The sequence below is a fragment of the Anabas testudineus genome, chromosome 15 (genome assembly GCF_900324465.2).
Source record: "Anabas testudineus chromosome 15, fAnaTes1.2, whole genome shotgun sequence".
Taxonomy (NCBI): domain Eukaryota; kingdom Metazoa; phylum Chordata; class Actinopteri; order Anabantiformes; family Anabantidae; genus Anabas; species Anabas testudineus.
The window spans coordinates 6,167,787-6,195,555 of NC_046624.1; the positions used below are offsets into that span (position 1 = coordinate 6,167,787).

At 43.7% G+C, this 27,769-nt stretch overlaps 1 protein-coding gene across 5 annotated transcripts; it reads left to right on the forward strand.

Annotated features, from left to right (window-relative positions):
* LOC113158924 (spectrin beta chain, non-erythrocytic 1) lies at nucleotides 1–27,239 on the forward strand. 5 transcript variants are annotated; one of them, XM_026355271.2, is made up of 34 exons: nucleotides 1–623; nucleotides 933–1,022; nucleotides 2,155–2,298; nucleotides 4,834–4,980; nucleotides 5,489–5,680; nucleotides 6,358–6,444; nucleotides 6,605–6,723; nucleotides 6,818–6,932; nucleotides 7,033–7,110; nucleotides 7,210–7,325; nucleotides 8,657–8,819; nucleotides 12,230–12,366; nucleotides 12,506–12,602; nucleotides 13,044–13,193; nucleotides 13,456–13,605; nucleotides 14,117–14,373; nucleotides 15,439–15,574; nucleotides 15,968–16,162; nucleotides 16,592–16,744; nucleotides 17,731–17,948; nucleotides 18,282–18,465; nucleotides 18,556–18,711; nucleotides 18,831–18,892; nucleotides 18,929–19,208; nucleotides 20,946–22,919; nucleotides 23,332–23,466; nucleotides 23,581–23,655; nucleotides 23,752–23,838; nucleotides 23,937–24,028; nucleotides 24,162–24,247; nucleotides 24,342–24,402; nucleotides 24,491–24,684; nucleotides 25,111–25,251; nucleotides 25,352–27,239. In XM_026355271.2, exons 1-34 carry the CDS (start codon nucleotides 303–305, stop codon nucleotides 25,609–25,611), a joined length of 6,852 nt encoding a protein of 2,283 aa, XP_026211056.1. In that variant the 5' UTR covers nucleotides 1–302; the 3' UTR covers nucleotides 25,612–27,239. The 5 variants fall into 5 exon arrangements, with proteins under 5 accessions (XP_026211056.1, XP_026211053.1, XP_026211057.1 ...); XM_026355268.2 differs by having other exon boundaries at nucleotides 18,831–19,208; XM_026355272.2 differs by having other exon boundaries at nucleotides 18,831–19,208; nucleotides 20,946–22,880.
* The last annotated feature ends 530 nt before the right edge of the window (nucleotides 27,240–27,769 follow it).

Here is a 27,769-nt window from a genome sequence, read left to right on the forward strand (position 1 = left end):
CTGAACAGAGACTGGACAACTGCTGAGTGGGGAGAGCATACAAAGGGATGTGACAGACTTTTTTTTTTCAATTCTCATTTGGATTTTAGTTTATTTTTGTTTTCTTATCAGGACACTAGACATGTCTGAAAGCATTGTGAGGAAGGTGCAGCCCTTCACAATTGGGACGAAGCTGTCAGTCCCCACTGTGCCAAAATGCCAGGAGTTTACACAGAGTTATCTGCAGAGCCAGAGTCTGGACAACTGCACGTTACAGCACAACCTGAACTCGCTCTACCTCAGTCAATCGCAGGTGTGCGTGCATGGCCCCTGTCTCGTCTCACCCTATCGTCAAGCAGGTAGCACCTGTGAAATGCAACCAAGAGCTCATGGCAGCAGAGGACCACCTGAACCAGAACGTTGCCTCTCCTTCTGCTGTGTCAAGATCCATCAAGAAGATCACAATCTCTGGAAGTAAAGACAGATCGGAGAGCAAGGTGACAATGGGAGCAGCGCAGATTTCAATCACAGGGTCCACATCAGAAAACAACAATAACAACAACAACGTCAGCAGTGCATCAGATCCACATCTACCCAGGATTGTGGGAGTGAGTTGTGAGAATAAGCCTAATTCACAATTTAAGGTACAGTACACACTAATGAAATAGTAAATATCACTCACAAATGTGTAGTTTGATTAAAGTATAACCTAATTAGAACAACAAAATGCTGCTTATGTATCAAACTCGCACTGATGACTGATACTGTGTAAAAGTTTGGAACATAAAGAGCAAAAATTTGGTTTTTTTTTTTATAACTTAGTATTAATTCTAATGGGATATTTTTGTGAGCTGTTGTTAACATTACTTACAACATCATTGAGCTGTCCAGGTAATTACTTTTTTTTTTTATTTAGCACTACCGACTCCTTTTTTTTTATATCCATGTTTTAGGTTTTACTCCGAAAAGACAGCGGTGATGAATTAGACTCCACAAAGGGACACACCACGGTAAAACAGAATGGAGAGAAATCTGCCCAACAGGTAGGATGAAGCTGAACTTATTCACTCTGAAGTTTAAAAAATACTGGGCTTAAAAATAACTCTTGTTGTCACTAAATCAATGTTTAACCAGAAAAACAAATTGATGTTATAATTAACACAAAATATATATGATTGTGTATATAATGGTGTTGTGTTGTTGATGATAGTTTAGACTTAAGACAAATGATTGTGAGGCAGTGGTGTCTACATCATTGATGTGTGGTCTGTACAGGCAGCTGCTGAGCTGATGAATCTCTGGGCGAAACAGACAAACTTAAACAGAAGTGGAAAACGAGTCATTTGAGCAATGTGGTAATGCGTCTTTGAACGCATCACAAGTGGCCTGTTGTTGTCTGCCGTTATGATATGGTTTAAAGTCACTAAGCTGCTGGATTTGGCCTGTTCCTCGTTGAAGTCACCAGTGTGTGCTGCGGATGAAGTGCTGTGTTACAGCAGACCGTGCAGAGGCAGGGCTCACTGGAAAACATGAGGTCAGGGAAGATGTTAACAAAAGAAAAGGCTCACTGAAGTCCTTTTGGAGGCTGGTTATAATAACATACTGACACAGCAATGGCCTTATTTCCCCTTTTAGGACAAGAAACTACAGTAATCACTGACATCATCTCATATCCTGTAACCGCAACAATGCTTTGCTTTCACCCACTCATGTATTATTCATACAAATGCCTATAATTGCACGTATAATGGCCGTGGTGCCTTTACTTGCTCGGTTATAAAAATGTGAACATGATTTACCAAAGTGCTTTAAATGTGAGATGTTTACATGTGAGGCTGACAGTAAAAAACGTCCAGCCGCCAAGGATCTGTCCGTTCCTGCTTCCTTCATGTGCCCAGATGTTTCCTGATTGGAGAGCAGCAGGAATGCTTGTCAATTAGTGGGGTTGTGCTCATCTCAATTCATGCAGTGGTGACAGTATGTTTTTGCTAAAAAGGACCTTGAGGCCAGTCTGACACATGTTATAATGTCTCTAATTGGTAAAAAAAAAAAAAAAAAAGATAGTGTCTCATTAACATGAATAGATACTAGGGTATCTGGTTTTATCAGAGTCTAGCATCAGCTTGGTAATTTTTTAAATTAATTATATAATTGTCTGTGTGCGTGCTTGAGCAGATTTTGTTGCCTGAATCACAGAAGAAAGAGCTTCCGAGGAAAGACAGTCACTTACCCACACCGAAAGAAGCGTCAGCAGCTGTTTCGGCCCAGACCGACTGCTTTACTCAACGCACCTCACTCTTCAACAAGGAAGTGCTGCAGGTAAAGTGTAACTTGCTTATTAAACACAAACCAACACAAGCTGTGTAAGTAAAATCCCAGTTCAAAAAAAACCCAAGGTGCATTTCCCCATTAATCTTTGGTTTATCCCAGAATATGCATAGACTGGAGTTCAAATGTTTTAAATAACTTTAATCACACTACCACCATCTCCTGTGCTGCACAAATGCCAAATGAAAGAAAAACGGAGTGAGTTTAGCTCAAAAGCAACAATTTATGCTGTTGAGATGAAAGCAGAAAGCTGCCTCTCACATGACCCTTGGAGGAGAACAAAATATGTACTGGTTCTTATTTTGTCTCGAGAACTGCATGAGCTGTGTTCTGCTGAGGGAAGAGAGGGAGGGGAAACCGCCACAAGTGAAGCAATTATTTAGGGATGAGATCATTGTTTGGCTCCATCTCTTCACGCCTATGGCCCAGAGAGACTCAGCCAAGCAGCACCGCTGGTTGTGTTATCTCATCGCTGCGTCCACTGCGGCCTACAAGGACATTTCTCAGTGAGTTCGTCTGAGGGACATTTTGTCCAGCGCTTGGCTTTGTCATCAGACCCCTGTTGAGCTATTAGCCAAGTGATAGGTTGTTTACTTCCAGTAATAAGAAATTAATTTCAGATGTGTCAGCTGAAGGAAACATCTGATGTATGTATGCGTTGAAAACAGCTCTGCAGCACATCATTAATGTTAACAAGTTTAGCAGCCCCTTTGCTCTAAAGTGAAGCTTTCATTTCTGTTGCTTTTAGAGGAAATGTTTGTAGTTTAACTTGTACTTTAAATACACAGAGGTTCTGGTACCTGGGGACCTGCTTTTTTTTTTACAGGGATTCGCTTGACTGCAGTTGCTGATGAAAATATGTTATTCCAGTATTATGTCGCAGTGGAAATGGAAGTGAGCTTTCCAGGGAGAGACTTTTAAAGACCCCTAATGTTCGAATGTTCAAGTTAGGAGAGCAAAACAGGTCACCGCACGGAGAAGCACGGCTTCACTGAGAGCCATCTGTCTCCGAGGCTGCTCTGCAAATCATCTCGGCTTTCACCATCTTATTTCACAGGCTGCATTACTGGAGAGGCTAAAGATTTCCTGTGCCGGTAAACATTTCATAAAAAGTAAAGATGTACAAAGGTTTTTTCAGTTGAAATGCTCCTTTTGGGTTACACTGAAGTTTGTGAAAAATGGAAAAACATACTGTTTATTTGAAGTTTTGCTCTCTGTTGACTTCTGATTTCTGGTGTTTTCCTGTGTGGCTACAGATTTTTAGACATCATCGGCCGCGTGGTTACAGCCTGAACTGCATATGTTACATGTCGACTGTTTGTGACTAGACTAAGACCGCACTGTACAATTTGATAAACAGACCATTGTTGTGGAGAGCGGACAGGAAGAAACAAGGGAATCATAGACTTCCTGTATGAGGTCATTATAATGCCATGGGAGTCAGTGTGAGCAGATAGGGGCCGGCCTGTTTTGTCAAGCTCTTTTCCTTCTGTTCAACCCAGAAATACCTCCGTTGCCCCGAGGGCCTCATAAAGTTAATGACCTGCCTCTCAGCGGAGGAGTGACATCACATTTTGATCTCAAGCAAGGAGTTGTTGAGCAGCAGTGTCTTGATGTTTTATTGATTAAAAAGAGTGGTCGCTGTAGCGTCTGTTCCTTAACGTCAGTCACACTGCATTGCTTGGGAAATAGTTGTATGATGTAACGATGTAATGACTAATTTGTGTGCTTCGTGATTATGTGACATTGTGCAGAGTGCACAAGAGCAACACAGTCAAAAAAAAAAGGTTCTGCTGATTTTATCATCTGCATGACTCATATAGCGTCCCTCTGGGAAGCGAAAGAACCTGTGTTGATTTATTAATCCATTCAATTATTATGACTAGGGTGGGTCATTGACTTCCCACACTGGATTCTTTGCAGAAAACAAATATGTACTTTCCAATACTTTCTGACTTTGGCTCCCTTATTTGCAGTTCTCACTCCATACAAGTGTTGCCAGAAAAGGCAGCTCTACAAGACAAAGCCTTGTGCAGTGAGGTCTCGGCATTTGCCAAGAGAAACTTCTGCTCAGCATAACATGACACTGGAGAACAAAAGGCTGTTCTTGATGTGTCTGAGGGTCCGTATTAGCTAAAACATGGAAGAAATTGTGACTGGTCAGCTCTTCTGATCAGCATAACCATTCACTGTGACTACCACATGGTAGAGTGTGCAGACAGACTTGTTGGGCATGAAATTGCAAAGATTTAAATTTTAATTTCATTGTTAAACAATGCAAAGTGAATAACACAATCATTTTGTCACGTTGTATGTGTAATATTGATACATACAGATGTATCTATGGTTCGTGTTTAAGGTGCCTACATCAATCTCAGCTGTCTTTTATCACGTCAGGTCTGTGATGCTGGTGCGTTCTGACATTTGATGCAAATATAAAACAGAAATCAGGCACAGGAGTGACTAAGTGTGTGATGTGCACAATGCAGATCATGCATTCAATATGTTTGTCTGTTTGTGATGTAGGCAGAGGCGTGGATCAAAGGCAAGCTGCAAGATCTGAAAGACGGCTGTAATATTCAACGCTGCCCCCTGCAGGACTGGGAGGAAGCCTCACAGACACTTCAGAGAGACCTCAAAGACTTTGAGAACACCTTAATTCAACTCAACCAGGTAAAAACATGAACTGACACAACTTAACACACTAAAGATTTAGTGTGTTACTGGGACAGGAACGTCAGTACAACCCACATCCAAGAGGACGTGTTTGTTTTAGCTTTTTAACGGGTATAACGGAGATATGAATGGAACCATTAATCACTGTCTTCGGTGCTAAAAGACTCTGTCAGATCACATAACACGTAATATAATGGTTTCATAGTGGAGTGCCAAAAGTGGACTCTCTGAGCTCCAGACACCTCTGTCAAGTCAGTTTATACTTTCTCATTTAGCAGACAATGTTTGGGAATGGTACGTTGCTGTAAATGAACCTCCCCTGACACGTAGATGGTCCAGGGCAGAGGCACATTTTTCAAGGGTATATCCAGGACTTCAGGACGTGAAGCTGGGTGGCAAAAAAGGCAAAGACACAGAACGCAACTGTTCTGTGTTAATCTGTCTGCGCGGTCTCTGCCTCTTTGCAAAAATAACAATATCTTTGTGCGTCTCTCTATTTCAAAAGATGGGTGAACAGTTGATCTCCAAGCTGAACCCCACATCCGATCTGGTGAAGAAACAGCTCAGCCAGCTCAGGGACCAGTGGCAGACTCTGAAACAGATGGCTGCAAATCAAACAAGGGCCCTGGGTGGAGCTAAAAACCTGCAGGAGTTCAATAGAAAAGTGGACAAGTTGGAGGCATGGATCAAAGAAAAGGTAAAAAAATATGTTCTTTATTTTCTGTCTAACAGTAACATGAAGCTGTGAAATGAGTACTTTACATACTTGCATCATTTCATGCATCAACCTTTTCATGTTTTGGATCTTTCACATCACAATTAGTTTTTCCCAGTTGCGAGTAAATCGTTTAGAGCAAATGATTTATTTTCTATTGTGGCTATTAACGAAAGAAGCAAATATGAATGGACAGACAGCTCTGATAAACAGTTGTCAAACAGGTACTGTAATTGGCACAAAAATCTGCACTTGCTGAAAATTTGCTCAGTATCCTGAAGACACGTCTTGTTTGTGTACATTCACTGGTGTAAAACATCTGCCTGTCATTATCAAAAAGCAATCATCTAGTGCACTTCAGGGTCATGTTTGTCTCTCTGTTCATTTCCATGTGAGCACAAGTGGACTAATGATTGATAATGAGCCTGTGGGAATGTAATGGAGGATGCTGCTTGTGTTAGTCTTTAAAGCATCCAACCCCGGAGGAGCTGGTGTTCCACGTTTACTTTCGCTCATTCTCTAATGCCGGCTGCTATTTCTGTTTAGCATCTTAGTAGCACTGGTAATGTTGTTTAATCTTGGCCTCTGGAAAAGAAATAATGGTTTGGTTCCCAACAAATGGGGGCTATAAACACTGACTTTCACAGTATGTTTGCCAGCAGGAAGAGGAGCAGTCTCTGGTTAATGTCCTGGGAGAAAATGTTGACAAAATGCAGCTGACCAGGAGACTTTTAGATCTGAAACAGGTGAGCACAGTAAAGAAACAAGTAAAATAGCTCTTAATAATTAGCAGTGAAGTGAAGTTTCCCCATCATTTATCTATGGCTGACTGTAATTTGTCTCCCAGTGTGTATGGTAAAGACAGCTGAGGTCATAGTTGGACTGCGCTTTCCCTTTTCCCTGCAGGATGAGCAGCTATACAGAAACCTCCATGACGAGATCAACCAGTTGGCCCTAAAGCTGGAGAAGCAGGGGAAGACAGATGGCAAAAACATTTCCAGCAGGAGGAAGCACATCAATAAAATGTACACTTTGTTCTTTAAGTTAAACCGGCACGATGCATGAAACAGATAAACTGAACACTGAGTTTGTTTGTACTCTCCTCTGTTGTCGGCGTAGGTGGCTGAAGGTCCAGTCTCATCTGAAAAACTGCCATGAAAATCTTCAGCTCGCTCTCGAAGTGTCCTCTTTCTATCAGCAGGCTGATAATACTCTGTTCGCCATTAACAACATGGTAAAATTCCCTGGCAGATGAAATGTTTGTTTGCTAATGACAGTTAGGGTTCATAATTTAGGAGCTTTTATTCTCCTCTCATGCGTCTCTTTTCTTTCAGAGGGAACACATATCCGCAGGCAGGGAGCTGGACAACTTTGGAGACAGAGAAATCCGTGACATTGCCAGTCAAATCATGGTAGGAAATGTTCTCAATTAAAGCAGCTCCACTCGGTCAGATCCTGAAAGTGTGTTGCAGAAGCCTTCTCTACCTAACCTACAGGCCTGTGTGTGGTAGATGCTAGATGTGAGCGTGTCCCAGCTGTCTAATCTCCATCCTGCCTTGGCGTCCAGCGTCACACAGAAGCAGAGTGAGGTGAAGGACTGCTGGACGCTTCTCCAGAAGGTTTTTAGGTAAGACAGCAGGCCAAGGATACAATTGACAACTTTGTTGGTGGCCTTGTGAATACGCACACCATTTCACCCAGTAATTGGTCTCCGTTTTCCACTGGGCTGGAACAGTGGATTTCTGTTATTACTCTACTCATACCCTGCATTAAAAGGCTGCATTGGCGAAACCTTGAGCAGGTTTTCCAAATGGGCTTTGTATGAAAAAATCTTCAACTCTTGATTAGCCTTGTTTAATTTGGGTTTGAATCAGTGAAAAATTATAAGCAAAGTGAAGAACCAGCCTTTGTGGAAGCCTGGAGACCGACTAACACATGGAGCATCACTCACCACCCACTTTTTGGTTTATAATATTCAGTTTGCCGCACTGCTTTGGGATTGTTTGATTTCTGTACTAGGTGAATAATGTCTTGGCTTGAACTGAGCCAAACTGGCAACATGGTTTGTTCTTTTCTCACTATTGAAGTTGCATTGTCAACTTGAATAATCCGCAGAAACGAAGATAAAACGGGTTTCCAAAGCGTATTTAGTCATTTTTACAGCGTTCATAAAACCAAGTTATTGTTACTTTAAGAGCCTACAGTAAGAACCCAGACTGTTACATCATCATACCAGCACAAGCAATATGTACCTAATGAGTACAGCCACATTTAAATGTTGTGGTGAACCAGGAACCAGGAATGATATACAGTATAATTTGTGCACCGAGGTTTATAGTGAATTATTGAGGTTTTTTACATTCTTATGGCAAAGTGCAGTGGGATTGTGTAACATAATGTCTTAAATATTTCAAAGATCTATTTGATGAAAAAGTCAAGGATCATGCAGAATTCTAACTTGTTTTGAAAGACTAATAGGGACACAAGATTTAGGATCGGTCTTCTAGGGGAACCATGAATATTCACATAGAATATTATGTCAGTCTGCGCAGAAGTTTTGTCTCGAACTAGATCAAAGGTTTTACACTGACCAGTGGATAACATTGGAATATTTATTGTCCACCTGGGCAAAAAAAGAAATTTAACATTTTCCATGTTCATACTAATAAATATACCTCACGAGTAACTGTCAAGTTCACACTGCATCTGAGATGTTGGAGACATCCATCTCCAACATCTCGTGCTTTCCAAATATTTCTCAGGCTGAGAGCCTCTCATGTCTGTGGACTATGTTTAGATCCAAATATTACATCATCTCATCTGTCTTATCAGCTGTATTTCATGGCTATTTAAACCAAATAACACAAACACTGGTCGAAAACTTCAGAGCCATAATTGGAGTTCACTGTGGGCCTGCTGTCAGCACCCAAGTAACCTCTTGCTCTGCTCGTTCTGCAGGAATGACAGAACCACACTCTCTCCCACTGGCTCCACTTTCACCAGGGAAGATACTGACCCCCTGACACCAGCCCGAGAACCCCAGTGCAACGTGGGAACGGAGACGCAAAGGATCATGGGAAAGGAGGTGAAGGAGGAGCAGAATCGCATGAAAGGCTGCGTGGTAAGTAACTTTGGTATTTCATCCTATTACTGGAGTAACCACACTGTGGCTCTTGACTGGGAGAGAACAACGACATCAGTGGTGGTGAAAAATGAGCTCAGCTTCTTCCAGTGCTACGGCATCTGTGGCTGCAGAAGGTGACGCACTTCATCCTTTGGTTTGGAAAATGCCTGATTTAAATTTTAAGCAGGTCTTTCCTAAATAACAGTATTTTTGTAGTCTGTCTAATGTGCTGTAGAGCAGTGGTTTCTAGTCTTGGCACCAAAGATACTGCTGGTTTTCCATCCCTCCAGCTAGTTAGTTGTATTTATTAACATCATCTGAAACTCCTGTTCTGAAAAAAGCCCTCGATAAGATAAATACCAGTTTGCTTTTGAGACTAGTGCTGTAGAGAACAGAACAATATGTAACTTTGACCTGTGTTTTCCTGGTAGACCACTGTATCTCCTGACAAGAACCCCAGTGTCCAAATGTTATGAAAATTGCCCTGTAGGAGTAACAGGAAGAGCTTTTAGAGGTGTTATTTACTTTGGCTCAACAATTCCATAAGTTTCCATGAAAAATGTCAGGCCATGACTGTACAACATGGTTGAATGGTGGGCCAGAGCAAATAAGCTTTTTCCTCCGACCAAAAATTTCACTTTATGGTAAAATAATATCTTGGCTTTCAGTACACAATCGTTTTATTAATGCTATATTAATAGATGGTCTGTGGATCAGTCCAGGTTGAGTGGATAATCTGCAGAGCATGTGGATTCCTCAGGCAGTACATTCCTAATCTTGGAGGCCTACCAGCACTTTATTGAACATGTGGGTGCTCCCGTAGTAAACCCACTGGCCATAAACCTACAAGAAAATACTGTTAGTGTTTTTTGAAGTGGCTACATCGAGACACTTAAGTGTGTGGTATGTTAAAAACCAGTAATTATGTGTATATTTAGTCTTTTAAGTTAACCTATTAAATCTGTTTACAATTCAAAAGTGAATGCACAGTGGCTATTTGTGTTCAGCCCAGAGGTATCCCATAATGCAGTGCTCCTCTCCTCTTGTTGACCCTAAGCTCTTATTGGGTCCCTGCTGAGCCTTTGGCCTTGTTCTGCCCAGTGAGAAGGTGCCCAGATGCTGAAAGAGAGAAAACCTCACTGTTTCCATTCTCCTTGCCTTCCTGGTTCACTTTATTTCCTTGCTGATGTTTTCAGGCTCCACCTGTGACAGAAGCCCATCAGGTCAGCAACCTGAGCTCATTGGTGCGGCAATTCAAAGATCTTCCACGGTCGTTAGTAGTCTGAGCTGGAAGTTACCTGGGTGCGCTGTTTGTGGGAGCCCCACTGATTACTCTCTATAGAAGGATTAATAAGACACTCCAAACCAAACCCTGGAGCCCAGCGGCCAGATTTGGTACACTAAATGTAATTTGTCACATACTTTCCCAACACTTTAACTCCAGCTCCCGGGTGTGCTGAACTGATTACAGTATTTTTAAGGGTATGAGATGCAGCTGCACAGGTCTGTGGGGTTGGAACTCTCAGACATTTGCATATGTGCTGGGAGACAGCACTCTCAGTGAAGCTGCAGGCATGTGTATACACTTTCTTTGTGAAAGTGGCTCCCTTTAATGCAAGTAGACTCGGGTGATTAAAGGCAACAGTATACGTTTTAGTGTCTCTATTTGTATGAGCATATACATAATAATAATCCAGTCCATGTCTGTGTTAGCAGTAGTATGGCCTCTTGTTTCTGGAGGTAAACATGGCTATCGTCTGTTTCTCTGCCTAATTGTAGCCAGATGCTAAAGCTGCAGACCAGATGGGCTTGGTGCAAAGTAATAGCTCTTAGCTGACATCACTCCATTGCAGAAAGACACACAAGGGAAGAGGAGATCAGTAGAGAACAGATAAAAATCAACAGCACTCAGAAAGGGAGACGTGTGCTGAAATAGGAGCTGATTGGATGAGGCCTAAAAACACAGAATATCATTGTATATGACATTGCAAATCACTAAATGCCTGTTTTGCTGTGGCTGACATAATTCTTTTGCATATGGAAGGAGATGTTGAGTGCACAGAGTTGTTTACAGTGGAAACCACAGTGATGGATCAAGGACAGAAGCAAATATCTGGAGAGGAGACGTCAGCAGTGGTTATCAACTCTGTCAAATGAGTCACACTGGATTGTTAGTTTTGCAGCTTTAATGCATAAATGGTCCAATAATGTGCTTCGGTGAAACTCAGGCTTGCCTATAAAATGACTGGCATGTTAGTAAATGATGTTAGACCCCTTTATTTTACTGCATCCCTTGCATAATTTTGGAGGCGACACATTTCTCCAGCTCTCTGACTCACTTCTTCTATAAAAGCAGTTAGAAAAAAAAAACATGGTTAAATTCAAGCTTCTCTATAAAACTCTATTATTAATGTCTCTTTTGTGCTTTTTGGCTGTTGGGTAAATTCAGCATCTCTCTTTTTTATTTTTGTATTTTTTTACATGAAAAGCATTGAAATGACGCACATTTGCCGTGCAGGTTGTTGCAGAAACTGACATTGCGCTATATACAGCACTTATAGCGAGGTTAGATTTATACAGTGATAAACTGTTTTAGAAATGTCAGCACAAACAGCAAATGTTTTACTAAATTCACGTTGTTTTACATTCGTGGCAACTGGTTTTAGTAAAGGTTTCATTCATTTTCCATTATGGCAATTACTAACTAACTCAAAAAACATAAGTACTCACCAAAAAGGTAACATTTATTATTTAGTAAGTGGCCACTTCTCAGTATATCCCACTGTGTTCCTGTAACATTCTCCCTGGAAACACCACTGCAGAGTCCTGTTGCCAACATTTAAACACGTTTAATAGTTATTGAGACGGTTGTAAAAGAGCCTCAGTGGCTGTTGATGTCTATATATATTACGAATATATTTCTGCACATACACGAGGTCTATACAGCTGAAACAGTGATCATGCTAAAAACTTCACTGCTACGTTATCGCACACACCGCCAGCAACTCAAAGGGTTCATTCATAAAGCAGTCGCAATTTACTGGAACCTTTGCTGCCACTTTTAGTGGTTGTAATGTAAACTTTGATGCTGTCAAACAGAAAAAACAGCTTGTGTCTTCAGCGTAGTCTGGGATATTTCATTGACAATAGCCAGCTTTTGTTAGAAAGTATGCCTTGCGTCATTTGCAGAAGGGATTGTACTCTACTCTGGGCAGCTGTCCATGTTGTCCAGCGTCTAGCCACATTGTAATGTTCACTTTAACAGTAAGCTACATCAACAGCTCATTGTCTAGTAACTGCTCAACAGCATTCAACTCTCCATCTGAAACGTTAACGTCCAGTGAACGCGTATTCATTGTGGAAATGATTAGATTTCCCTACTGATACTTGTACTCTGTTGTCCACAGAGTACTGTCAAATGTAGGAGTACACTGAGCACCCAGGGCCAGGAGCAGCAATGTGGGAACCACACCTTCTCACCCATGGGAGACAGCTCTGCCTGTGCAGATGATGTCATCGTCAGACATCAATCGAAGGGGGAAAGGTGACATTTTAACCTGGCTTCTCTCTCTCTCTCTCTCTCTCTCTCTCTCTCTCTCTCTCTCTCTCGCTCTATGACTTATATAATGAGAGGTCTTTATGTAAGTCATAATTGGAGTCACATGTCTGTGTTTTCTTTGCAGCAAGAAGCCCAGAGCCGAGCCCAAGCCTGCCACCGCCCCACAGGGCCACCCACAGCTTCACATGCAGCTTCAGAGGTTCACTGTGTCTGCTGACAAGGTGAGTTGACCCCAGCCTGGCACACTTGGATTTCCCACCAGAATTCAAGCAACATGTGACATTTGAAGGACGACTTGCTGACAGGAAAATAGCTGATCTTGTGTTAAATTCCGTGACTTCAAGAATACATTACTATGCATTGTCCCGTCAGCGTGGCAGCTGTACTCATCTTTTGTTACACCCTTCTCTAGGCATCATGTCTCATTCTAAAATAAGACCCAGCTGTCTTGTGTTCAAGTGTAGCTGTGCTGATTGGCGTGCTACTGGTTTCTCACTTCCATTTTTGAAATAAATCTGAGGTGGTGTTTAAGTTTTGGATTGGGCAACATCATCTGGTTTCTGGTTGCTGTGGCTCTTGGCAGCTAAATGTCATCATTTTGTTCTGCAATCAGATAATCGTGTGTTAAACCCCCTCCATTTTGCTTCCCCTCTTTGTGTCAGACTCTGTCCTGGCTGAAAGACAATGTGTCCATGGCCACACAGGTGTGTTCAGTAGCCAGTTTAGATGGGCTGGAGGCAGCCAGGAGGTGTCAACACGCTCTGGAACAAGAAATCCTCACCAACAGAGCCAGAATAGAGGTGGTCAAAAGGGTAAGACAAGGCACACCATCACATTCACAGTTTCTCTTACAACATAAGAACTGGATGGATGCCTTGAATGAAAATATTCCCCATATTTTGCAAACTCGATGCCTTGACAAGACTTGCTTTGTGTATTAATCAAATAATGAGCTGACATCTCATCTGAGACGGCCTTACTTACCCAGTGCTTCAGATTAGGTTTGCATTTCACAACATAAATCGCAGCCTTTAGTCATCACATGTTCTCATCAGTTTAACACCCCTTCCTCAGGAGGGTCGCGGGCTGGTCCGTGCACAGCACCCGGGCAGCGCCAAGATTGAGGAGTTCATCGGCCAACTGGAGGTCCTGTGGGAAGAGCTGCGGAGGAGGCACCAGAGGAATGCTGTATTTCTGCAAGCCTCCGAGGAGCTGGGCTTTAAGGTAGGATTCATTAAATACTGCACAAAGAGCAGTCAACTTAAGTCATACTGAAGCAAGATTCTTGCCTCAGACGTTGTAGGAGAAAATTATGGTCGTGATGGATTAGTCTGGATCAGCTAACCTATTGTAAGAAGCTTTAAGTTGGACCAGGGCCTGGACATAGTCATTGTTAGATGTTAGCTCATTAGCTTTCATCTTTACCGCCGTAACTGGCAGAGGTTATGTACAACAACTTATGAAGGCTGGTCTGAGGGATTTACATTTGCTTCAACATAATTTAATTATGGGATGGAAAGATGCTACAGATCCACCCAGATTAATGTCTTATTTGGAAAGCGTGAGACTTTTGTTACAAAAGACGCCAGAGCATGGTCTGCTTCCATTAGGTTGAACTATTATTGTCTTCTTTGTACACTACATCAACGATTCTTGTTTTTACTGTGCACTAAATCACATATGCATCATGGCAGCTGAACCTCATTATTAGCTTTCCTGCTTCTCTACTGTCTAGGTTGTAAAAGTACTCCAGGCTCTGGGCAGCCTGGAGGCCTGGCTCGAGTCCGTGGAGCTTTCCATGAAGGAATCTGCACTAGCCGGTGACCCTGAGACAATGAGCGTGGCTGAGAGGGAGAGCTGTCTGCTGGAGAAAGAGGTGGCAGCACGCAGCTTGGAGCTCAGCGCTCTCAAGCAGGAGGTGGACCGCCTCAGCTACCACAGTCACCCACACACTAGAGGCCTAGCAGCACGTATGGAAGAGTTGGAAAGAAAGTGAGTTTTTCACATAGGGAGAAGTAATGGCCAGGGTTAACCCCCCCCCACCCCGATGTCTCTCACCATGGGAGACCATCATGTTATAGATCCGAACAATTACACCGGAGATTTCCCTCATCACTGTGGTCTGGAAATTGAGTTGAGAATTTGTCAGTTTTTCCAAGAGGTCCTCTTTGCCTTGTGTGCAATCCAGCATGGACGTGTTTATTCATAAAATTCCCAGTTCTTATTAATGACAGCTTTTATTCCATGACCCACAAAAATATAAACACAACTCATATATCTCATAAGTTGCTTTTCTTCTCTAACCTGTCAATAAAACACTCTCCATGTGCTCATTCACAGCATGGCTAAAGTTTATTCATTTGTGATTCATGCTGTGTATAGCGAGGTCTTCCCCACAGTCCTGACATGCACTCTACCCACAGTGTGCCAGTGAGAGTCAGAGTCTCCCACTGAATGTTTGCAAGATGACGGCTTTCTATATGGCTGGCCTTCGAAAGGCCAGTTGTTGCCATGGACTCTTAGTAAAACCTTGTGATGTTGGCTGGTATACTGTCCATAAACACGGGTTCAGACCGTGTAAAGAACACAAAGCTGACCAAAGAAAATAATGAGGCGGTGAGGACTCAGTTTAAGTGTTTCCAGGGTGGGGGGGGTTTTAGATGGAGCAGAGATGGACACTTGCGCGGTCTGAGGGACCATTGATGCAGGTAGAGGTTCTCCCTAAGCAGCTGTTGGTATGATATCATTATTTAACACCACACACACATACATGAAACTTAGGCCCATTTATTTTGGAGAAACTACCCTTTGAAGTTGCTCCTTTTACCATCTCAAATCTAAACATTTCATGGACAGGCCACCTTCAAGCTTTGAAATTCAGGATATGTTTATGTGACAAATGATATATGGTTATGAACCTGGTGACGTGAACTGCTCACCGGCTCTGTGATGTGGTTACGCTGAAGGATGTAGGGTTGAACTGTGTGTCTGCAGATGTTGGTTACGGTTAAGGTGCAGCCGGCCATTACAGCATTCCTTCTGCTGTGTGCTTCCCAGGTATCATCGTGTTCAGTGCGCCCTGACCCAGCAGAGCTCAGAGCTGCAGGACACTCGAATGCTGACTGAATTCCTGGAGCGTGTGGAGCTGGAAGAGAGTCAGGAGCTCAGCGGCAGTCAGTACAGCCTGGGCCAGGTAAGAAGCATCTCACAGGAGATCCTAACTTCATGCTAAATTAAAGAGTCAGCCTCCTTAAATAAAACTTTTATTATGTATTACTGTTAATAGAAATACAGATATCTTTCAATATTCATGTCTGAGATTTCTGCCTGTATGCCAATGCATTGGAGCTGAATTGAATTTCATTCAAGATGCTTAAAGTATTAAAAAACAATGAAATATTGAGGTAAGCATTTCCAGAAACAATGTCCTGACTACTAAATAATCCAGAGATCTCTGTCTGCATGCTTTTCAATTAAACTCCTTTTTACTGAAGATATATATTATTCAACAAGACTCTGTTTCTGTTGTGTGTCTCATTATCAACTGCACAAATCAATAGTAACTCTCTCTTTTTGTTACTAACAGCCTCTCCACAGTGAGATATCCTCAGCTCCCACATTGCTGGGACTCCAAAGCAGCAGCATTGGTGAGCCACTGATAGAAAGCATGGGCGACCCCGTGGAGGAACTACGAGAGGCTGTGGAAATGCTGAACGACACAGTGAGGGAAAGAGGCCGATCACAGAGCCACGATCAGGCCATCCAGGAGCTGCTGAGAGATGTAAGGAGTTTCACTATATAGCTGGAGTTCTAGTTCATTACATCCAGGAATCGCTGCTGATGTTTGTTAGAAAACTCAGATGATGCTGAATCAAAGTTCCTCCACTTTTGTTACAAACAGTTGCACAAACCAATAGAGCCACATCTGGTTTCCGTTTGGTTGTGGCTGTGTTCTTTAATAGGCCCCAAATGAGCCACCACTCCCCTTCATATGAGTGTTTTTGCGTTAATTCAATTTATTCTTGGTAGAAAAAAAAAACAGTACACATGTCAAAATAGCACATACACACATGCCCAGAGGCAGCTCCATGACACCATTTTAAACCCTAATTTCCACTGTGGCTCTCATTGGAAAGCAAATAATACACAGGGAAGTATAATGGCATAATGACATCCTACGAGTACTCATGATGACTTTGTGCTCTGCCAGCATGCCAGCCTGGCGGTGCGCATGGAGGAGTGCTTGTGCCGCAGCAAGGAGCTCGGCCTCGACATCCTAGAGAAGGAGACAGACATGGCCGTCCAGTGTGAGCCAGACCGCTGCGGACTAGAAGCTCTGCAGGAGAAGCAGGACCACCTGGAGGTGAGAGCAAGATGCGTGCACATGTTGTGGCGACGGTGCAAACATTTCAAATGATTCACTGGCGCTAATAAAATCCAGTATTCCATTTAAGTGACCCTCTCGTTCTCTCACTCACCTCCAGCACATTGTTCCACAGTCTGTTTCCCGTTGTGCCAGATTTTCTCACATCTAAAAAAAGGACGAGCCCACCCCCCCCCCCCCCCCCCCCACTCCGAGCTGTGTTTGAGTTATTATATAAACTGCACTGTGCGATCGCACACATACACACGTAGAGCGTGCAAAAGTTTATTATTCACACAGGCTATTTATTTATGCTTGGGTGAGTCACTTCTCTGTTTGCCCTCAACGTGTGTGTGTGTGTGTGTGTGTGTGTGTGTGTGTGTGTGTGTTTGTGAGTAAATCTGGTGGGGTGTGCATGTGCATCCGGGGTTCACAGGGTTGGAGATGTGAGGCTGGGGATGGTAAAGTTGTGTGTGAGTCATTTTTGGGCACTGTTATGTTTATCACACACACACACACACACGCACACACACACACGCACACACACACACACACACACACACACACACACACACACACACACACACACACACACACACACACACACACACACACAGCTGTCTGGACTTGATACCACTGAAGAGCAGAAATGACCTAATCTCCTCAACTGAAATAACTCTGGCGTCAGCAGACAGGCATCCACAACTCCGAGTTCTTCAAGCTCGCTGTAGCTGAGAAACGTTATGAAGTATTACTCCCAGAGAACCTTCAATGCTATTAATTACTGCCTCGTCAAAAGGAGAAAAAAGCGTGCAAGCTTACTATAGTGTAGAGCCCCATATGTAGACCATATGGGTCGAGCTGAATAATATGCATAAAGCTATGGGGATGAGGTCATAGTCATACAGAGACACAATTGGTACAGGCTGTCTGAGTGATACCGGCTTTGATAGGAGATGATAGATTTTTGCTGTGATTCTCCACAGATTGACTATGAAGTCATCAGCGGGAAGTCAAAGGAGATGGAGAAGCAGGCTTCTCGGCTGGAGGAGCTGTGCCCAGAGAGAGTGCATGTGCTTGAGGAACGCATCCAGGCTACGCTGCGGGCCTGGACCGAACTGGGAAAGACAGTGGCAGAGAACAAACTGCGTCTGCGAGAGTTTGTGCAGCTCCGGGACTTCTTCAGGAGCTACCTTGCTATGATGTAAGGGTGTGAGGATGCCGTGACCCCTTTCTGTGCCAGACATTCTTTCATAATCCTCTTTGTGAGAACATCTGCCTTTACAGTATCTTATTTTCAGGGAAAGAACAGGATGTTCTCGTTGTCAAGAGCAGATCCCTGGTGAAATGTATAATATAAGATTTGCTGAAGGGGTCAGCACAAGTTTCCTGGGCTGAGTGTGACAAGGAGATAAATGTTTGTCCTATCAGGGAGAGTCTGGTCATTCTCAACTTTTGTGAATGTGTGACTTTTCTCACAGCCCTGTTCCTTGTCTCCTGCACTACCTCTTACCCCAACCCTCACTCCTGTGTCTAGCTCATGGACAGAAGACACCAGGTCGTGCATTTTTTCAGATACTGCCTTGTATCTTGGGAAAGATGGTCAGAAGCCACTGGCTGCAGAGCTGGACATGCAGATCGAGCAAAAGTTTGAGGAGTTTGATGAGCTGGCAGCCAAAGGGAGAGACCTTTTAGATCAAGAGCACCACCTCACCCAGATGGTGAGCGAGGTTACACACCTCTGACTCTCTACAATCACTATATGAGTATTTTTTTTTCCACTTTTACAAATGCTGAGTCATTTCTTTCAGGTAAGAGAGCGCATGGAGGAACTGAGGAGCATGCTCGGATGGATCTCGGTGCACTGGAGGGTTCAGAAACAGCAGTGGCTTCACAAGAACAACAGACAGGAGACTTCACAAGATAACATTTATTGTGAGGCCACAATGTGCTCCCCATTAATAGAGGTAAATAAGCAGAGAGTCATTTATTGTAAGGACATTTATAAATGTACGTGCTTAAACTTAAACTCATAATATGGTCTGATTTACCAGTGTGAATATTTGTTTGTTTTCTTCTCACGTAGAGTCCAGCTCCTGAGCAAGAGGCCTACCCATCCCATCAGTCCCCAGTCATCACCTCCAGTGAAGACAAATTAATGTTGCCAGAGGGCGGCTGGCCCTCATCCCTGTCACCCACACAAGCTAAACAACAGGACGGGAATCAGTTAGAAGATGGGTACGAGGTCATGAACAGTATTGGGCCACGAAGCGGCAAGTTTTCCTCTTCAGAGTCTCCTAAATCATCTATAGTAGTCCTCAAAGAGCCCAGCAGCCCTGCTCTGGGGGGCACGGTAAACCTCATCCTTAGCTTTGGTAACAAAGGGGACAGCCAGGTTCAGGTGGTTGACCCACCTGCTAGGACGGATGAGCTAGTGGAGGAGACCTCTGAGCCCGTCCACAGGGTGAGAAGCGCACTCATCACGTCACACTATTCTAAATATGGGAAGCCATTGTTAATGGAAATTCTTTCTCACAAGCTCTGAAGCAAATGCTACATGTTGCTGCTCTTAAAGGACAATGCAGTAAAGCATTTATTCACTGTAATGATGCTGCATGGGAGCTCCCCTCTTGACTATCTGCTGCTGTCCGTTCCTCCTCTTTTGGCCTTCTTATCTTCCATTTTCCCTATTTTCTCCCTCAGCCCACTGTGCCTCAATCTTCTGCCTGTAAAAACTTTTGGAGGCGCTGCCAGGGGCTTTTGGAAAATACTTTGGGTAGTTTAAAACGAAAGAGAAAGATTTATCGGCAGAGTGAAAACGAGGTAAATTTGCATTGCATGCTGGGGCTGCATGCTGTGTGTAGTTGTTTTCTGGGCAGCATGCTCTACTAACCCCTGTTACGTGGTCAAGCCTGGAGCTTCCCCGTGTTGTTGCACTTTCGTGATTAAAAGGAAACAGGGCATGACGATCATATTTGCACAAAGCAACATTTCCACAGATACTTAGGCTGGAAAAGTTAAAGTTAAAAACGTTTTACTGATCATCCTCAAATTGAATTCAGTAAAGTACATTCTGTATATAATGGGATGGGAATAGAGATGTGCTACTTTCACAATCAATTTGTAAATATTTATTTATAGTGATGTATATTCTAGTAAATACCAAATGAATGTATACCAACTATACTGTATGGTAAGTGCGCTAAATAGAACTGAAAATAAATGTGTCCATTTTGTATTTCCTTGGGTGAATGTGAAACCACAGTTGTGATTTTTCCCTTTAACTTTGTGTAAACTCAGGTGAATGGTTCAATTCCCCACAGATGATCACACAGTGAATCATTATACTTACCCAACTTTCCTCAGACATCAGTACTTTTGGACTGCAACTTGCTCAATGAGCCAGAATTTAAAGCTGGAGAGTGCTGATGACAGACACAGAACAAAGGTGATGAATAAGAAAATCGCAGGGAGTCTTCTCCCTGCTGTGAACGTTGACAGAATCTCTCTCTTCTGCTTCTGTCATTTCAACACAAGCCTGATAGAAACCTGGGCTTGTTTGGCTTTCCATGACTGTACCGGAATTGAGTAAAATAAGTGACCTCACCCTCACTTCCTATGAAACTTTCGCTCCAGAATGGCTCCCAGCAGGGGTGCGCCGGTACAGACACACTCATTAGACGGAGAACCGGTGATGAACTTTCAAGAAGGGCCCCCAGACTGCACACCATGATTTATAGTCTGGGGCTTCCACAGAAACAAGAGATTAGTCACAGAGTTGAAAGGTCAAGCCATTACAGCTGACTATGACGACATGTGCAGCCACATATGATTTTGATTAAGTCCTGCATCTGCAGTCATGCCTATGATCTTTTGTCCTTTCATGTATTTGTCGTTTTTTTATCATTTGCATTGCTGTGTGAGGTTTGTACATTCCCGAAGCCATTGTTTATTCGTATGTGTGGGATGTACAGAAAATAAGAGGCTGGTGTTTGTCTCTGAAAAGTAGCTAATTGTCTCAGTCAGTTTTGCTGTCATGTCATCATTCATCTGTAACACATGGAACAGCTCTTGTACTCGCAGGGTGCCTGCAGCGCGCATGAGTCTCTGTGGAGTTAACCATTTGTTAACGCATTTACAGCTTGACAGACGAGATCACGCATATTGAACATGCCTAATATTCTTTTCTCTCTTTTGATAGGTAAGTACCTACTTGCACGTCAAGGATAACAACTTGGCTGTGGCCCCTGTGTATGAGAGTATCACCCTGCCCCGCCAAAAGAGCCGCTCTGCAGCCTCAGCCTCCCCTTCCTTCTTGCCAACCTCTTCCTCCCCATCATCTTCCTCCATTGGTGCACCACAGACCGCCAACTTAACCTTCCACCCTTTGTCAGCGAGCGGCGGCACCTCCATCTTCAGCAGCCTTAAGCGAATGAGCAAGAAGAGAAAGCGGAAGAGAGATGCTCGCCGACACACTATCCAGAAAATCATGGGAGTGGATGAACAAACGGAGGAGATGTCTCACTATGCTTGCGACGCAGTTACATATAGCACACATACATGGCCGCTGAAGGAAGGCAGGAGGAAGAAGAGTTCACTGAAGAGTCCATCACGTGGAGATGGAGCAGAGGCGCTAGCGTATTTGAAGAATCCTCTCTTGAATGACATTGATACACAGTGTTCAGAAGAATACAGCATTACTCCATATGCTGTTTCCAAGGGACCAACCACTGTACCTTCAACAACTCAGGTGAGGAGCCACTGTCGATTCCTCTCTTTGGGCTCGGTGCTGAGCTTTGACCTACCTAGAGACATGACACTCATCCCCAGCATTCAGGACATCATTACCATTGCTCCCCCTGAGTCTAAAAAAGGAGCAGGGACTGATCCAGACCCCCACTCCCAAAGACACTCAGCCCTGAGCTCTTTCAAACAGGTTCGACCCACTCCCTCTGTCACACACAGTTCTGCAGACATCAGCTTTGCTTTAACACGGACATCCACAGATGAAGCTAAAGATCTTCCTGGTGTGGACAAGAGTTTCCAACCACCCCCTCCTCTTTCTGTGGAAGAACACGAGGATCAGACTGTACCCTGTAATGACCTATCTACAACCCAGCTCACTCTGCATGAAGATGCAGAGCAGGAGTGGGACAAAATGTCATCGGAGGTCAAAAGCAGCACAGCTGAAAGGCGTGGGACAGGCCAGTCTCCTCAGCCTCCTATTTATGTGAACCAAGCCCAAACCACAGCTACACATAAACACGAGTGCCCCAGTGTCCATACACTAATTCGAGACCTAAATGGACACCAGTACCATAAATGTGCAAGATCCCGGTGTATACATGAAGAGAGCCCTGGACTTCAGTGCTTGAGCCAAGCATCTCACATGGTAGTGAATCTAAAGTCAACAGTGAATGTGAGTGTCCGTCAGGACTCAGTCGACTCTGGAATCTCCACCTCCAGCAGCATCAAGCTTTGCACTGATGCACCAAGTTCAGATGTCCCACATCCTAAAGGAGTAGTGGGGAGACTCATGTCCCTTGAAGTGGGAGGTGTAGACTGCACTAAAACAAGACAGAACAGTGTGACATTGTCTGGTGTGTCTCCAGAATCCAAAGAGCTAGAAACAGATGTCCACCTCAACCACCAGCAGTTTGAGGAGGAAGAAGAAGAACTCCAGGACATCTGGAACCGGTCTACAAACTACAGACAGAGCATCTGCTCAGACATAATGTACCAGACAGACCAGGAAGAGCCCGTGTCTTCGGATCAATCCAGAGAGCCTCATTCTCACTCACCCTCGCCTAAGACACCAGCTGTGCTCTACAGGAACCTGGTCACAGCCTCTGCACCCAACCTCCTCGTGGCTGAGTTCAGACTTCCACCCCACATTCAGAGCCTGCTGGGTTACGACAAGGAGCGGAGTTGCAAAGGTCCCCTCCCTCCTCTGGCTATACGAGACAGGAGGTCCTGGGCAGCGTTTCCCAACAGAGAACCGGACAGCAAGACGTCAGTGACAGTGAACGAGACGGCATCCGATCCAGTGAAGCTGCCGGACGTAGGCGACAATCAGAGATACATTTATCAATACAGAGAGGATGAGGATGAGGAAGAAGAGGAGGAAGAGGCTAAGGTGGGGAAGGAGGTGGAAGAGCACACAGGTGGTACGAAGGTGAGGTCAGGATTTCTGCTTCCCTTCGATTACAGTGGCGAATATTAGAGTTTTGTTGGAGGTGTTCACAGCATGAAAGATTTACAGCAACATGCTTTTTCAGAAACAGTGCCCTGGTTTCTCTCAATAATTCACACACCTAACCGTTTGTAAGGGAAGTGCTTCCTACTAATAGAACTTTCATGTAAATGTAAGTGAAATGACCCTTTAACACAGTCTTTTTTTTTACCTAAATGCTTTCTCGGCATTAGTAATCAAGCCAGCAGTTATTTGTTCTGTACTGAATTTACAAAACCACATGTACATATGCTAAACGTCAGACATAAATATGTAGCTGGGCTCAGCAGGATCAGACACGTTAATGACAACAGAAAAGAATCAGTCCACCAATTTTTTGTCTCTTTGTGAACAGGACCAGTCGATGAGTCTCCTGTCAGTCCACATGGATTTGGATGGGTCCTGTCGGCAAAGAAAAGACCTGCAAAGCGAGGAGGACGTGGAGAAGCAAGGAGAGCTGATGGCCACTGGAGGGTGCAGTTTCAGCCTGGTGAGACTTCCTGCAGTCACTGTAGCTCTTTGTTCTTAGTTTATGGGTCTTATAAATAAACCACAGAGAGGAGCCTTTTTGTCTGACGTTTGTTTTTAATTCAAACCACTTCAGCGTGGAAGGCCCGAGCTGCAGTCTATGGAGGGAACACTGGAGAGGAAGCACAAGCTGCAGCTGGGAGGAAAGAAAGTAAGAAAGGCTGCACTGCATGTTGAAGCGAGTCAGCATGGTCAGCAAGTGTAAAGCCCACAGTCAGCAACACACACTCTTATCTTATTTCCACAGGCAGCCTCCAGAGGCTGGAGCTCCTACTATGCCATCCTACATAGACACACCTTGTGCTTCTACCAGGAGAGAAAGGATACACTGAGGGTAAGCACAAAAAGTACAGGAAAGAAATGACAGGAATAGAACAGAATTGAAGTGGATATTATGAAGTCAGTGATAATCGACCTGTACTTCGCATACAGAGTTCTGCATGTGGCATGCCGCTGACACTAATTGGAGCTGAGTGTTCACCTGCACCAGAGTATGCCAAGAAACCCAACTGCTTTCGACTGAGGTGAGACTTTGTAACCACGATCGCGTTTTCATAGCTCACACAGACAGAAAAACAACGATAGATGTTGGAATAGTTGCGTGTTTGTCCCTTCTGGCATCTGGAGGTTGTAGTAGTTGTGTTTTCTGCCCTTTAGGCTCCACGATGGCTCGGAATACCTGCTTAACGCCTCCTCACGCTTTCTGATGAAGAAATGGATTATGAAAATACAAGCAAACACGGGTAGATGCAGTTATCTGAAAAGCTCATTTACGCCACTGCTGAGATTTAGTTAGACGTAAGTGACTCATATGTATTTTTATTTTTTTCTGAAAAGGTCAGAGCAACAGTTGTACTGGTGCTTCACCCGCAGATGATGAAGACCTCCACCCTTCCTCGTAAGATGTCACCCTTTAATTAACTCCATCTTTTTTAAATTCCTTTCTATAATCTTCAATAATAAAGAAATCCCTCCCTCTTCTCCAGCTGTCACGGCCTGGCCAAATGCCACTGTGCCTCCCCACATGTCGCCTCTACATTCCCCAGGCACAAACCTTTGGCCCCCGCACAAACCAAAGAGATCGTCGTGCTCACCAGGGAGTTCAGTGATATGCCACAGAGTCACTTGAGGAGCTTCGACGAGCATTCGGCCATCTCATCGTCACATGGAGGCTGCTGTGGTACGGCCTTCTGCTGTGTATAAACAAGCTGTATTCACCTGAGTTTACTGAAAAGCAGCTCCACGTTCACATTTGCTCTATATTTAGTCAATGCAAGCACCACCCTTCATTATCGTCTGCTGCCTCACTGGCCCTTTCCTGATTTCCTCAGTCTTTGGTCTACTGAGTTAAAAAAGGGAATCAGGATTCAGCTTTTGCTTCTAGCTATTGTCTCAGACTGAAATGATAAGTGCTCTAATCATGAAAGAACATAGTGAATGACTGTTGCAGGTTCGCTGTATACCACTAGGGGGAGCTAAGGTATCGTGTGAAGCAGCACAGGACTACACAGGGATGACTCACATCTGTCATCACAGTAAAACTTTAACTTCTGTTGCTCAACTACTCTGGTCTTGATCACTGCTTTTAATATTTTTGTCTGTCTAGACGATGATGAAGGCAGTTTAAACCAGACGACGACTCACAGGCTGTCTGGGGCATCGAGAGACAACACCTCCCCTCACTCACCTACATCCGGCAGTCAGGACTGGCTCAGTGTCAAGCGTCGCTCCCACTCCTTCACATCAGGTTCGTGTGCAGTTAGTAATCTCAATGATGTGTTCATACATGATATGCGTGTGAATCACCACAAGCTGTTTTTATTTATTTATTTTTTCTTCTCTCTCAGCAACTTACCAGAAGATCAGGCCCATTTTGCAAAACCCCAGAGGTCTGGAAAGAGGCTCCAACTACTGTGTGACTCTGGTGGTTGGGGACAAATCATCAGACAGCACATCCACAAGCAGAAGCTCTGAACCTCCTCTGCTGACCACGGCTGGATGGCAGCAGGACGCCTACCAGGATTCTGCTGTGAGGAACTACACCAGCCTGCCACGGCCACCCAACAAGTCTGTCTTCAAGAAGTTCTTCGGGAAAAGGGACCTCTGACTTTTTTAAATGATGATTTTACTAATAATGTTTTAACAAATGTTTTCTAATGTGCGGTGCACATACTAAGGAAAAGACAAAAAACACTACTACTGACTATATTTATGTTTAGAGGAGCTACTCCAGTTTTATTTTTGATGTGTTTTATAGAAATCACTTCATGGGATGATTTTCGAATGAATGTGTGTATCAACCTTCTTTACTTTTCTTCTTCAAATGAGAGCAACAATACTGCGTGTGTGCGTGTGTGTGTGTGTGCACTGTGTAGTTGTAGATTTGTTTGATTGCACAAATCCATTTTTTTTTGGTTGCTTTTTGTATTTCTGTTGTATTGTTTATTGTTGTGTTGTTGGATTGTTAGTCCGTGAACAGGGGGAAACCTTCCCACTAAGCAGAGAATCAGTTTAGAAACCAGATTAAGAAAATAATCCCTGTGACATTGCCGTGACTCAGTTATGACCAAGTATTAACAATATTCTGAACTCACAACACTTACTGTACCACATAATGCATGAAAGCCCCCCTGAGTTCACATATACAGAAACGCAGCAGTTCGATACTGCTTGACGTTGTCCTACATTACTGATTTTTTTAATAGTTATTGTAGCAAAGACTATTCATAATAAAATCTTGATATAAAACTATTATTTGCTGCAAGTAAGATAAAGAGATGAAAAGATACATTTTTCTTACATGTCTGTTATTTGAGCTTCGCTGTCATCTCTGGAACCTTTGAAGAAAGAGAGGATTAGATGAATAGAGAGATTAAAGGCCAGGCTCAGAAAATCTTCACATCATTAGCCCTTTTTTTGCATATTAAAAACCTGCCACCGCTCAAAGACACAATTCAGACAAATCCATAATGAAGATTGCATTAATGCTGAGGACATTATGGCTGCATAATGAGTCATATGCTACTGTTTAGCATTATAAAATATTCAGTGATTCCCAACAAGAGGTCTGATTAGTTACCACAGACAAAATGGCAAAGAAGTTGGTCTCTGTGGACATTTATAAAAGATTTGAAAACTAAGAATAATTAGTCCTGAGTATAATATTGCTGTACTAGTATGTTCCAGACAACAACAAGCAGACATCAGCAGTAAAGCGCACCTTTCTCCCATTAACCATATCTACATTCTAAATAAAAATATCAAGAAGCGCTTTGTTTTGGCAGAACCATTACACCACCTTTCCACTTTACTAAACGCTGCAGTGTGCTCTTGGCATGTATATATACATGCACACATGCACGCAGCAGCTGGACTAGTGTATGGAATGGAAACAGGACAAGAAGTTGTGCGTTTGTGGTGCAATTTGTCAAAAGTATCCAGCAGAGACATTAATCATGGCGGGCCGGCAATCTGTGAATCATTATCCAGAGCCTATAGAGCTGACTGCTGCATGACTCAACTTCTGTACTGTAAAATACACCCTGCATGTGTTCTGTTTATACACAAAATCCCCATACAAGTCATGTTCATGTGACACTGCAGTGATCTATAAATGAATGATCTACAGTGACATACGGGATGTGACTAGCAAATACACTTTGTTGCTGCAAACACATGTGGGACCTATTTTCTTGATGTGCACGGCCTGCAAATATTTGGGGTTTTCCCTCAACAATAAAGACAGTTTTTGTGTGTTTTTTCCTCCGTGTCAAGTTTAGAGTGACGGCCACATCCTTTGCGGCCCTGAGGGACACAGCACTAGCCAATCGATTGATCACCGTGCCCCCGATCTTTGTGTTCTCTCCGTGCCCTCTGACCTCCATATCATCCGCTGACAGCTCCCACCGCTTCTTTCACAGCTCTGGGGGTTTCAACCCTCCCCTGCAGAGACAGCGATGCATTCAATCCGCATGAGTGTCACCACACTCTGGAGGCTTATTTGCTCTTACTTACTCTGGCAAAATGGATACGTGCACCACAAAACACCCCCACGCGCTCCTCCAACACTTAGGTTGTCTCACTTCCCCTTTGTAACCACTAATGCTGTACCAGACAATGCGACATGTCCTCCCAAAGGTGAGGTAAAGTCCGGGTTTTGTTATGAGGCCAGCTAAAGAGTGAATCACAGCGGTTACCATGGTCATTCAAAGAGAGCAGGAGATCACAAGCTAGTGTAATAGGAGAGGGATGTCCTCAGGCCCTGA

Excerpts from the sequence above, each read along its gene's own strand:
- LOC113158924 (XM_026355268.2), top strand. The coding sequence starts at position 303 with ATGGCCCCTGTCTCGTCTCACCCTATCGTCAAGCAGGTAGCACCTGTG. Across the intron at positions 8,820-12,229 it reads ATCGCATGAAAGGCTGCGTG|AGTACTGTCAAATGTAGGAG; the intron begins GTAAGTAACTTT and ends TGTTGTCCACAG. Across the intron at positions 13,606-14,116 it reads CCGAGGAGCTGGGCTTTAAG|GTTGTAAAAGTACTCCAGGC; the intron begins GTAGGATTCATT and ends TCTACTGTCTAG.